A 12,901-nucleotide genomic window follows, 5' to 3' on the forward strand; every position below is an offset into this window, starting at 1 on the left:
AAATACACTGATACCCAACAAGTGTACTGAAAGAAATGTTCCATCTTACTTAGCAATTAAGTACAAATTAACACAAAAAGAAGCCATTTTTCACCTATTAATTCAAAAATTATTTTATTTACATTGGACAGGGTTGGGAAAATGAGTGTTTTCATGCACAGCTGCTAAGAGTGTATATGGACAGCTATTTGGCAATACATACCACCAATTCTTAAAAATACACACATCCCTTTGCCCTAATAATCCCATTTCCAGGAATTTATCTAAGAAAATAATCATGGATGTGTTAGCCAGAAAGTTGTTTGTCACAGTACTATTAATACTTATAACAGTAGAAAACTTGGAAAAATCTAAATGTCCAATGGGGGACTGGTTAAATAAAATAGAGATAATGTCCTTAACAGGACTGTGGTAAAGGTTATATTAATTAAATGAGATAATGTATGCAGAGTGCTTAAGATAATACTTGGCATATATGTGCATAATAAATAATGGCTATTATTACAACAAATTTATAAGACTATTACACAACCATTAAAATGATATTACTGTTAATGACATAATACAGTAAAATAAAAGTAGGTTATAATAGAGCATAAAGACCCAACTTTGGTTTTATTACTATATATATATATATATATATATAAACAGTTTTTCACAGTGTCTGTATATATATTAAGAAATCACAGAATTTAAAAAATATATATGCTAAAATGTTAACAGTAGTGATCTTTCACTGATAAGATTATAGAGCATTGCATTTTTCATATTTTCTAATATACTTTCGTAAGTATGTACTACTGCTTTTAATGAGAAGAATAAACATTTAAGTGAATATAGGTGGCTATATTCCTTTAGAAGAAATAGGAAATGTTCAGGTTGCCTATTTGGTCAAAGAAGAATATGTTAAATATATAAAACTTTGTTTTTATTCAACAAATACATTAATCATGAAATGTACACTTCAGTTTCATACTCTGGGCATTTAAGGGCCTGAAAACAGAAAGAAGGACAAAGGAGAAAGAACAAAGAGGGAGAAACACAAGAGGAGAAGAGGGGGAGAAAGTCCAGGGAGGAAGCAGCACAGGGAGACAGGCAGGGAAGAGGTGAGCGCAGAGGCAGGGGCTCACACGGTGGACCCTTCCAGGCTTGCAGCAGACACTGACTGGGCGTCTACCATGTGCCAGGCACTGTTTGTGAGTGTGAAGCAGCTTCTGCCATCAAACAGACTTATTTTCTGCTGAATAGTTTCCTGCTGAATTAACAAAAGCTGTGCCCTAAAACTGACTCAGTTTTAGGATAGACTCTTGGATAGAGTCTATCCAAGAACCACCAGACTTTAAGGGGAGAATCTATTAAATACTCTGATATATACTGCTATCTGCTTAGGCTTCAAAGTTAGCATTACCTTTTGAAATGTAATTTACTTAAACTTCTCTCATGACGCTTCCTCTAGCTTATTCCTTAAAATCTGAGGTGCTCTGCTCTGAAGGGGAAAGAAGCCCATCAGGCAAGCATTCTTCCTTGGACTTTAAATATAGAAATGGGAACTACAGAGACCCAGACATGGGCAGAATTTCCTCACCACTCATAAGCAGGCTAAGCAAGATAATCTCTTGTGGTTCTTTCTAGCTCTGCTACTTTGCAGACTAATAAAACATAGAATTCTGTGATTAGATTTTATTTAAAAGCTTGAAAAATGTTTCATACTGTTCAGTTTGTGCAAAGACATCTAATTCCAGAGCATCAAGATGAGATGGAGATACAGTGCCCCAGTGTTTACACTGGGCTGTTATTCTAACCAGCTCTCTGAAGGCTGGGTGATCAAATGCTTACAAGACAATTCTATGCTATGAAGCACATACCCCTGAAAACATAAAGCAGTTAAAACATTATTTAACCTCAGTTGATGGTTATGCTCATGAAAAGTAGTGAATTTTGGTAAATCAATTCCAATCAAACTTTAAGAATACTGAGAGGGTTTTCTGCTAAAAGTAGTCAATAGCCTCCATTTTTTAAAGACCTAGAATCCTTTCCTCAGAAAAATAACATATACACATACACAAAATAAGTTTCATACAATTTCAGGAGATCCTGTGCCCCAAATAAAGAGTCCATCACACTGAAGGAACTCACAGTTAAAAGGCACTAACAATACTTTTTGAAATAAAATAAATTGATAAAAGCTTAATTTTTCAATATTATAAATTTGCATTGTTCAATATCAGATTTATGTAAAGCGGCATTTGCACTTAGGATGCAGGCTTGTGGTTTAGAATTTTAAGTAAACAGACTCACAGGTGATCATCAATAAGCACTCGAGACACATCTGTACCTTTCTCAAGAATTCCTTACCAGTGTGTGTTTTCATGTGCTCGTCGAAGTACTGCTTCATGTTGAAGTCCTTGCCGCACCACTGGCACATGAACTGTTTGTGCCCGATGTGGATGCTCATGTGGGAGCGGAGCTGGTACTTGTACTGAAACCTTTCGTCACAGTTCTGCATTGGACACAGTGGAGACTTCTGAGTGCCAGGCAGAGCAGCTTTACTTGCACCCACCCTATATAGTCTGAGATTAGCTTTATTTTTCACACTCAAAATAGAACCTGCTTGTGTCAACTGTTTGGCTCTGTCTGCTGTATTTCCCCAGCTGAGTTATTAATAAAAGGGAACATTTCTTAAATAATTATCACTGAAGTATATCCAACTTCTCTGAATTAGTGAGAAAAGTAAAATAATTCACCACGTGTTAGTCCCAACTTTAACCTAATCTAAGAAAGTCAACGCTGTGTTAAAAATGACTGCCCTTTACCCAGCAGTGAGCTAACAACACGCAGCACTCAGCACATGGGTCTGATGCTTCTGTGAAAACGCAGCCTGTGCCTTGCACAATGCATGCCTCTCTTCCCCTGCTCACCACGTACACACACACAAGCCAGCCCCCACACCGGGGCCTTGGGGGCAGCCCAGGCCTTACCTCGCATCTGAAGGGCTTCTCTCCAGAGTGCTGCAGGGAGTGCACCTTGAGTGACATGCTGCGTTTGAATGACTTTCCACAGGTTTCACAGGTAAATGGCATATCTTTTGTGTGTGCTGCAACACAGAATGCACTTAGAATCAGTTCACCAAAAGGCTGAAAATGGAAAAGAGATATGTTCTACTGTAAGGACATCTTAATTTACTACACTCTAATCTGTGAGGCTGTAACAGCAAAGGTGAAAGAATAACAATGTTGAAAAGAAAGCGCGCTTCCCTGGGTGTGGAAGACTCTACCATCCAGTCTGGTGATGCTTACTGAAGACATGTTGCATTTGGTTTTCAACAAGTCAAAACTGATTCAAATAAGGCCGTGTCTCATATGCTGCCCACTTTGAAGCATAAGACACACCAAAGAACAAGGGAAAATTATAGGTGTTAGAGAAAAGCAACTTACCAACCATATGTTTCCGTACATGAGCCATGGTATAGAATTTCTTCTCACAAATTTCACAGGAAAATTTCTTTTCTGCATATCCATGGACAATCTTGATATGTTCATGAAGGGACCAGAGTTTCTTGAACGATTTATTACAGGAAACACACTGAGCAGGATAAACAGAAATAATCTTTATTTATAGGGATTTCCAGAGAGCCTCACCTGTGGACCAGCAGCTGAAATTGGCCAAGTTGAATGGGTTGCAGTATCTTAGTTCCCTCGACCAAGGACTGAACCCAGGACACAGCGTAAAAGTGCAGAGTCCTAACCACCGGACTGCCAGGGAAGTCTCATGAAGTGGGTGTGTTTTAGATTTGTGGCACAGACCAGAATCCAAACCAATGCTATTCTTTCATGAAGTCCAGATTTCAAAACCAACATCTTTATGTTCCATTTCCTAAGATGAATTTTTTTAGAGACACTTTGGGAGTATGAAAACAATGGCAAAAAGTAAGACAAAAAGAAATACAAAGTTCCACTAATATCAAAGAATTGACTGCTTTTATCAAATTAGTATTGTACCTTTGAAAAGAACCTTCACGTTTTATTTTTTTTTTAAATATGGATTACCGTAAGCAGCTGTTTCCTACACATGGGTTACTATGTAGTTAATATGTGTTTACCAGAGAATACAAACTAATTTTAAATTAACATAAAAGCAAGATAAAACAAAGCATACGTGAATGGTTATAGATCTACAGAAGAATAACAATATTTTTGTAGCTTAGCGAACATATTCAGAGTCTTCATTAATACAAACTACTGATATTTTACTATATTTTCCTAATTTTCTCTATTAAACATTTCCCTCTGGCAGAATTTAACATAACCCCTCAGCTGCTGGTATCCTCCCTTTTCCTGAGGAGCTCAGATCCAGATCTCGCACAGGCATCTGTAGGAGACACAGGCAATCCACCTACTGCCCTCTATTATGCATCATTACTAGTCTAGGATATCATAACATGTATCAAAATAAAATATTTCTGGTTAAAAACAGTATTAGGACGTTCTAGGTAACTATCAGACTCTGTAATACATAAGGGAAAAACTTGTTACTTGCTGCAAAATTTAATAAAGATCTCTGAACACACTGTCACTTCAGGAAATGAGGACCAAGAAGAGTCACAGAGATAAGCCTCTGGCTGGATACCGCTGGAGGAAAGGACAGACAAACCCTATAAGCCATTCATTCTGTAGAGCACAGTTTTAATTTTTACTTGTTATTAGGTCATCAGGATTAGAAATGCAAAAAGAGTTCATTCAGCAGAATCCACAAAACTTAAATTATAAGTTTAAATGAAATTACGGTGAGGAACAGTGAATACAGTCACACAAAAAAAGGATTTATTAAATGTTTTCTTTTCTGCATTTCTTCTTGTTGTTTAGTCACTAAGTTGTGTCTGACTCTTTGGGACCCCGTGGACTGCAGCCTGCCAGGCTCCTCTGTCCACGGGATTTCCCAGTCAAGAATACTGGAGTGGGTTGCCATTTCCTCCTCTAGAGGACCTTCCTGACCCAGGGATTGAATCCGCATCTCCTGCACTGGCAGGCACTGGCATGCCAATTTTTAACCAGCAGAGCTACCAAGAAAGCCCCTCCTGTACTTAATGAAGCAAAGGTAAAAGAAAAAAAAACCAAAAAGCAACTACACAAAGATCAAGATCAAGAGACACCTTTTCAGCAACGGATCATTACAGAGCTAAGTCTGACCCCTAGGGTGCAGCACCGCATCGCACTCCCTCTGGCCTGAACTGCCGCAACCAATTGAGAACCAAGCCCGGCACCAGCAGTTACTGAGTTGACAGGCGCCACGATTCAGTCTTCTTTTATTTACCAAGTACGTCAGAGGTCAAGTCACAACTGATGGATCAAAACGCAGTGAATTTCTAGCAAATGTAATTTATATATATATTTATTTATAATTTATTTATTTTTGGCAGTGCCGGTCTTTGTTGCTGCGTGGGCTTTTCTCCAGCTGTGGAGAGCGGGGGCTGCTCTCTAGTCGCAGTCAGTGCTCAGGCTTCTCACTATGGTGGCTTCTCTTGTTGCAAAGCACGGGCTCTAGGGCACAAGGGTTTCAGCAGTTGCAGCACATGGGCTTAACAGTTGTGACTCTGGGGCGCTAGAGCACAGGCTCAATAGTTGTGGCACACGGGATTAGCTCTGGCACGTGGGATCTTCCTGGACCAGGGATCAAACCCATGTCTCCTGCATTGGCAGGCAGATTCTCTACTACTGAGCCAGTGGGGAAGCCCCTAATTTATATTTTTTAAAAATCTCTTTAAAGTAATGATTTCAGTTGTTGATTAAAAACAAGAAATAAAAATGAAAAATAAGGAACATTCCAAATCAGGACTACTCCAAGAAACACACTGAAACCAAATGGTTTCATCTTCTACAAGCAGTTCAGCTTAAGTATGGTACAAGAAATTTCTATTTTACATATCTTTTAGAGACATTAATAGACTTACCTTTTATGAATGAATATTCATAAATATGCACTTACATGTGCAAACCAACACAGCTCAACATAATATAGTTTACACAACATAATTAGCACACCTCTTAACCTATCACAATGTAGTCCTTTCAAGACACCAACCTGGTTTGAATACCGTGTTTTGTTACTTTAGTACTACACAGCAGCATTATATAAGCCTACCACCAGGTAGGCAATATTTTCAATCAGCTCAGCCTCCTTTTAAAGTTTGCATATTCCCATGAGCTTAGCCTCTTGACAAATTTAGTGCTGTCATCTCTCCACTGGTTTAGAAGCAAACTCACTCCTGGAGATCTTCCATTTCCACCAGTCTGAGTCATTATGGGTTTTGTCCCCAACAGCTGCACTAGAACCTGGCATCCTTTCAAACCTTAGAAAATCAAATCCTTAGAAAAGGACCTCTCTCTACTCCTGACTTTTACTTGGTATCTCCCACCTTGACAGTGAAGACACCAGAATGAACTATATTACGTGTCTTACAAGAGTAAATCTCAGTGCCAAGTCAGTGTTGACTATACCTCCTTGTCAATCACCTATAACAGATTCCCTTTTCCAATGGACCTGGGTTCCCACTAGTCCAGCGTCAGTTAAACTTATGCTTTTGAAAGAAAATGTTAAGCCTGGTTTTCAAAATACCAAAGCAGGGGCTTAAAAAAAAAAAAAGATAAATTGGTGAAAACTGTCCCTTCAGCCTCTACTGTATTTATTTTCTTGGGCAGATACCAGGTGAGTCTGAAACAGCCAGGTTCTATCCTGGAAAGTTTGCCCTCTTGGTGATAAGACCTACCTGAATATTTTTTTCACAGTCTGTTTGCTGGTGAAGGGACAGCTCACTTTCCAGGACAAACTTCTTGCCACACTTATCACAAATCTGCATGCGCCTATGAGTAACGTTCATGTGCTTCTCCAGGTACCAGCGAGTATTAAACACCCTGGGGCACTTCTCACAGGTCAGAGTCTCTTTCTCTTCACACTTAGCTTTCTGGACTGGTGCTTTGGGCTCCTTTGTGGCCCGCTTCTTACGCTTAGGTGGCTCTACACTCTTCCTACGACCTCTTGTAGCCCTGGGAGTAGGGGAAGCGGCAGCTGCGGCAACAGAGGCAGCTCTCCTCGTTCTCCTCTGTGTGACGCTGACCTTCTCCACCGTCTTCTCCTTTTTCTTCTGCCTTTCGTTCTCTCCATAGTCATTGCTGTCATCCGTGGCCTCTTCCTCACTCTCTTCCTCTTCCTCCTCACTGCTTGTCTTAAGAACAGGAGTCTCTTTGGACTGAGAAGAGACACCCTTTTCCCCTTTAGATACATTTAACGTTTGATTATTAAGGTTTACCTCCACTATGATCTGCTCCCTTTTGTAGGAGACTTCCTCCTCCTCCTCCTCCTCTTCTGTGTCATCAGAATTCTCTCGGTCTTCTTTAACACCGTGCACGTCAGACACTGCTCTTGTCTCCCTGAAATACGGCTGCTCCTCTGTTTCATGGAGATGTGGCTTGCTCATCTTGGTGTCCACTAACACAGAATAAGGACTTCCTGATTCCCTTTTGTACACTTTGGTGGACAGGTCGAGTTCTTGGTTGGCACCATGATAAAAGGAAGATGGCACTTGACCACGGCGGCTATCTTCTTGTGCCATTCCTGCTCCGTGCACAGCACGGTTTTCAATCAGCTCCTGACAAGAGCTGGCTGTGTGGCTCATTAGTAAGTGGCCTAATTTATTAAGCAGTTCAGACTATAGAGAATAGGTTTAAAACAGGATAATCATTTAGACTCAAATCTTTTTCTATCCATGAAGAATCACTCAAACGGGGGGGGAAAAAAGGTATTCCTGGAACCTCTGTGCAATTCTTCCAGTGTGTTGCAGCACCAATGCATAAGTCAAAAGGTTTGGTATTATGGCAAGAGCAGAGCACTAGCGATTTTCCTTTTGCAGAGAGCTGCAAGTGACTTGGAGCATCCTATCTGCAAAGAAAAGCAAAGAGAAAAAAGATCAGATATCTCTTATTTCCTTCTTATAGCATGCACTGACATCATACAACAAACATACCTTAAATGATTAAACTCTTTATATATACAATTCTTTATCCTGCTCAAATGGTTCAGTGTGGGCCATCATTTTACTGCATTACATGAATTCAACAAACATGTTGTTAGAATGTAAATTCTAAGACAGCAGGAGTCATTATCTGTCCCACTCACTGAGATATCCTTAGAGCTTAGTACAGTGACTACCAGCACTTAGCTGGTATTCATTACATACTTAATGATGCTTAGTGAACATCTGTTTTTGGATAGCAGTCATTCTCCTGGACATACTGACATGGAAGAATATACGGTCCATGTCCACAAGTTTACAGTCTAGATACACAGTATGTGAGGTCCATGAAACACACAAGAACCTCACGCTGGCTGGCTCTCTTTTCAACATCAGACACCACCATCCACCATAGTGAGAGCTTAAGGAACAAAGGAAGTAGTGGTCTAGGCACTGTGGACCCCAAAAATAAAGCAGCTAACTGACATAACAATAGAAGAGAGAGAGACAGATCCCTGGCCTTAAATAATTTATAATCTAGTTATAGATATCATTGTTTTCAGGTTTATTAGAATAATTTCAAAGTTGCTAGGTATTTTTAAGTTTGTTCTATGCATAGCTCTCTAGATTCACTCAATAACCAGATGATTTTCATGTGTCAGCTGCACAGACGTCTAAATTCTAAGAAACAGTAGCCATAAAGCTGATACGGTTCCAGGAAAAATAAAATCATCCATTAAAAAAAAAAAAAAGATGAGAAGGGTGCATAATTTGCTTTGTGACGTACCTCACATTGCTGCTTAGCCAACCACTTAACTTCTGAGTCACATAAATATTACTACAGGCAAATACCCCATCTAATGAACAAAAGGAAGGAAACTAGTCCTTACTGAATAGCTGCTGTGTGCACAGACACGGTAAAGGTGCTCATTATTTGTTATTTCTATTTAATACCTATTACAAAACTTTGCGGGTGAGTTTTAAACTTATTTTAAATCTTTCATCAAAGTAATCACTAATAAAAAAAGCGTCCGCAGTTTTACAAATCAAATATACTGCAAGGCTTATAACAAAAGCAGCCATCCTCTGCCTACTCCATCCCATCTGAGTCCTTTACCTGAGACAAAAGTGTTTCTTTTAGCTGCTCCTCTTCCCTTTCCCCCTGTATTTACTTTTATATTTCTAAACAATGTGGTTATATTTCTTTTCTTTTTCGTTTTTTTGGCTGTGCCACATGGCATGTAGAGTCTCAGATCTCCCATCAGGGGTTGAGACCAGGCCCCTGACAGTAGAAACGTAGAGTCTTAACTATCAGACCACCAGGGAAATCCCTGTGATGATATTTCTATTTCTTGACTTCCCCCCCCCAATTTGACACTACCCCTTATCTCCCACTATAGTTTTCTTACCTTATTGCTCTCAACTCTCCTTTCATCCTCCTAATATAGCTGTGTCACTTTTTTGTAAAGTATTTATTGCTTACATTATTATGACCATAATAAGTAATTCACAACTATTTCTATCATTCCTCTGCTACTGTCTCTCTTCCATTTTCTAAACAATTATTTTAGGGAATTCCCTGGTGGTCCAGTGGTTAGGATGCAGTGCTTTCACTGTCAAGGGCCCGGATTCAATCCCTGGTTGGGGAACTAAGATTCCATAAGCTGCGTGGCATGGCCCAATAAATACATTAATTAACTTAAAAAAATGTATTTTACTTTCATTTTAGTAAAATTTCAGAAAGGAGCAGCGATAAATGCCACCGTGCTTTACTTGACATCTTTATATAAATATATTTCTTTGTATTTATAAAAAAGGAAATTATGCCTATGAGAGATTAAATAATTTGTCTAAGATCACATATCTGTTAAATGACAGAAGCAATATCTGACCCCAGGCCTGACTCCAAAGCTTTACTTCTACTATGACAGAAGAATTCCAAAATAATTTAAACTCAACTCTTCCTGTAACCATATTGCTTTTTAATCAGTTTTATACCTTGTATTTTAAGTAGGAAAATCACAGTAGCTTTATTCTGCATTGCCCGAACTTCTGAAATAATGTAAACTACTACAAGTACCAGTAAATAAAACTGACCCACATTAATTATCTCAAATTAAGCAAGGGAAGAGGGACAGTAAAATTCAATTAACCAGCAAAAAAATAGCAACAGAACAAAATCATGAAGGAAAATAAATGAAAGGATATCCTCTATGGCAGTCAGTCATTCATGTGCTCTTCCCAAATATCCTGGCCCTCAGCCTTTGGACACATGACAGGCCTGCACTTTCTGCCTCTGCCCCTCCCCAGGAGTTGGGTGGGGCCGCAGGACTACTTTCGGCCAGTACAGTCGAGCAGAAGAGACACATGACGAGCAACGTGAGACCCTCCAGGCCTCTCCTCCCACTGTGACAGCGAGCAGCAACCCTCAAAGTGATGACTGCTATGGCTGCTATCAACCTAGGACCCTGGGTAACAGAATGACCCACAGGATATGCACAGTGCAGCAATCATTAAAATTCTTTTGTATTTTATTTAACTTGAGGGAGAACATGTTTTCAAAGCCACTGAGATCTTGTGTATTACTGCAGCATAACCTGGGTCTCTCCTAGCTGATACAGGTGGAATCCAGAAGTGTGGTACTGTCTCATCAAAAAACCTAAAGTATATGGTGAAGGCTAAGGACCTAGGGAGAAGGAGGTAAGGAAAAACTTATCAGAGGCTAAAAGGATATCAGTTCATAGTGTGCAGTGGTGAAGAGAGCTAATATGCCTTGAGAATTTATAGCTCTAGTGGGAAAATGGACCATTAAGAGATTGTGTTGGTTACTGCTGGCTGTATTTAACAAATTATTGGATGAATTCAGAAAAGAATCAATTTCCAGCGATTTGTGGGGTCAGAAGAATCAAGTGCTTAACCCAAAACTGAGAAGGTCTCTGAGCTACAAATGCTGATCAGAGTTCAGTCTTAAGGCAAGAATCAAATCAAAGATTTGGCCTTTACAACCACTGATAAAACCTCCCAATTGATTAAGATACTGCTGAATAAAACAGCTTTTCTAAAAAAAGACTAAAGAGGGGTTCTCTCATCAAAACAGCCTCTTAGTCTGTTTTGTTACTAAGCATGTTGCTTTGATGTGAATTAGTTCAAATGCTATTAGTAAATAAGGAAATGATGTCAATATAACACAGAAGTTGGTTTATATGCATTTTTCTCTTGTTGGAAGTAACCAGGCAAAAGCTTTCCCAAATTTAAAAGAAAGCCTTAGCGATATATGAAAACACTAAGAAAAAAGCTAAACATCCTACTTATGTACCTTTCTTTAATGCAAGTCGTGGCTGATTCAGTTGCTCCATGAACCACTGCATTTTCCGCTTTATATCTGGTGAAGCTGAGGATATATGTTTCTCCTCCTGTGTTTAAAGAAGAAAGTTTTTGACTACTGAATCATATACCACACCACAGATTAAATTTTTACTATAATGAAATTAGTTTCTATTGTAAGTGAATGTCTTGAAGACCCCAAAGTCTCAGAGGAAGAAACAAGCATTCGGGAGACTGAGTCTGTAAAGCTTCAGCCAACTGATGGAGATTTAATATGCTACTGTTTTGAATTACTTTGTTTGTATTCGTGCACTGGCTACAGTGGTCCACAGATTTTGAGTCGGCACAATCCTATTGTTTCCTATAAGCCCTGTTTATTTTAGTGCGCAATTTTGCAGAATTCAGGAAAGCATATATGGCATTATAGCAGAAACACCTGTACTCAAAATTAAGTCAAGAAAGAAGTATGAGACCAATAAGGCAGAGCCACACAACAAATCTATGAAGTATGGTTAGAAAGAATTATGGATGTGGCTAGGGCACATGGAGCTGACTGGAAACAAGTAAAAAGCCCAACTAAGTTTTTGAGGGTTATACTGATAAAAGAACCACCAGCCTACACTTGAGAGGCTGTGACTATTCAAGACTTTTTCTTTTTGGCCACATCATGTGGCATGTAGAATTTCCCTGACCAGGGGATCAAACCCATGCCCTCCTCAGTGGAAGCGGAATCTTAACCACTGGACCACCAGGGAAGTACTCAAGACTTCTAAAAAATGATCTTTGGGTTCCCAAGCATCCATGGCAGGAAGTGGATTAAAAAAGCTGTTCATCCCCTTTAGGGGGAATATTCCTCATTGTCCGTTTGGAATACAGCCAAGGAACATAACAGGAAAAAAGGAGGAGGATCAAGGAGATTAAGCCAGGGAGCAAACAAAGAGCAGACAACTGAGTTAAGGACCAAACTCGGGATCTTGTCAAGAACATTCACCATCCCTAGAGGGGTCCCTTCAATGACTGCTCAGAGGGACTGCCGTATTTGCTGTATGTCTCCTGTGCTTCCCCTTTTCAAATGGGAGTTTTTGTTTTTGTTTTTTTATCATCCTGCCACTAGTCACCACTGTACATTGTTTGTGAGGGCAGCCAATCATTTGTCAATTTTTTTCTTAAGTCTATGCATCAAAAAGAGCAACATTTGGGCCCTATGTAGAGATGACCATGCACCATCTCCTCACGAACAGACCACCAGGATCACATCCTTGCATATCCGCTCAGAGATCCTGGACTTCAAGCTTAATGCCATGATTGGATAGGAATTTAGGGTTTCCTACCTGGGGAGGAAGTGAGTATATTTTTCCTGTGTGAGAGAGTAGATCAACTAACTGGTGGCCAAAAGAATGGTGCTATTAATCAAATATTTTCAGCTGTCTGCCTGGCATAGGCATGATATGTTTCCTGGCCCTGCCTAGTTACATGGGACCATCACGTTGTGAAATAAGCAATGTGAGTCACTTCTGAGCTAATGAGAGACCCTCTGGACTTCATTTCCCTCTTAGCATGATGACCAGTAGA

The 12,901-nt window shown here is 39.6% G+C and overlaps 1 protein-coding gene across 10 annotated transcripts in view; it reads right to left on the reverse strand.

Annotated features, from left to right (window-relative positions):
* Positions 1–12,901, reverse strand: part of ZNF652 (zinc finger protein 652) — a 62,171-nt gene that overhangs the window by 9,017 nt on the left and 40,253 nt on the right. For 6 of the 10 annotated variants that reach the window (XM_055576143.1, XM_055576144.1, XM_055576145.1 and 3 more), the window contains 5 exons: positions 11,322–11,418; positions 6,764–7,932; positions 3,435–3,582; positions 2,979–3,094; positions 2,356–2,500 (listed from right to left, as the gene is read on the reverse strand). In XM_055576143.1, coding sequence (XP_055432118.1) covers positions 2,356–2,500; positions 2,979–3,094; positions 3,435–3,582; positions 6,764–7,669 — 1,315 coding nt within the window. In that variant the 5' untranslated portion in view covers positions 7,670–7,932; positions 11,322–11,418. The remainder of the gene's footprint in view (positions 1–2,355; positions 2,501–2,978; positions 3,095–3,434; positions 3,583–6,763; positions 7,933–11,321; positions 11,419–12,901) is intronic. The other 4 variants (XM_055576150.1, XM_055576149.1, XM_055576152.1 and 1 more) reach the window with 2 other exon arrangements.

The sequence above is a fragment of the Bubalus kerabau genome, chromosome 4 (assembly GCF_029407905.1).
Source record: "Bubalus kerabau isolate K-KA32 ecotype Philippines breed swamp buffalo chromosome 4, PCC_UOA_SB_1v2, whole genome shotgun sequence".
Lineage (NCBI taxonomy): Eukaryota > Metazoa > Chordata > Mammalia > Artiodactyla > Bovidae > Bubalus > Bubalus kerabau.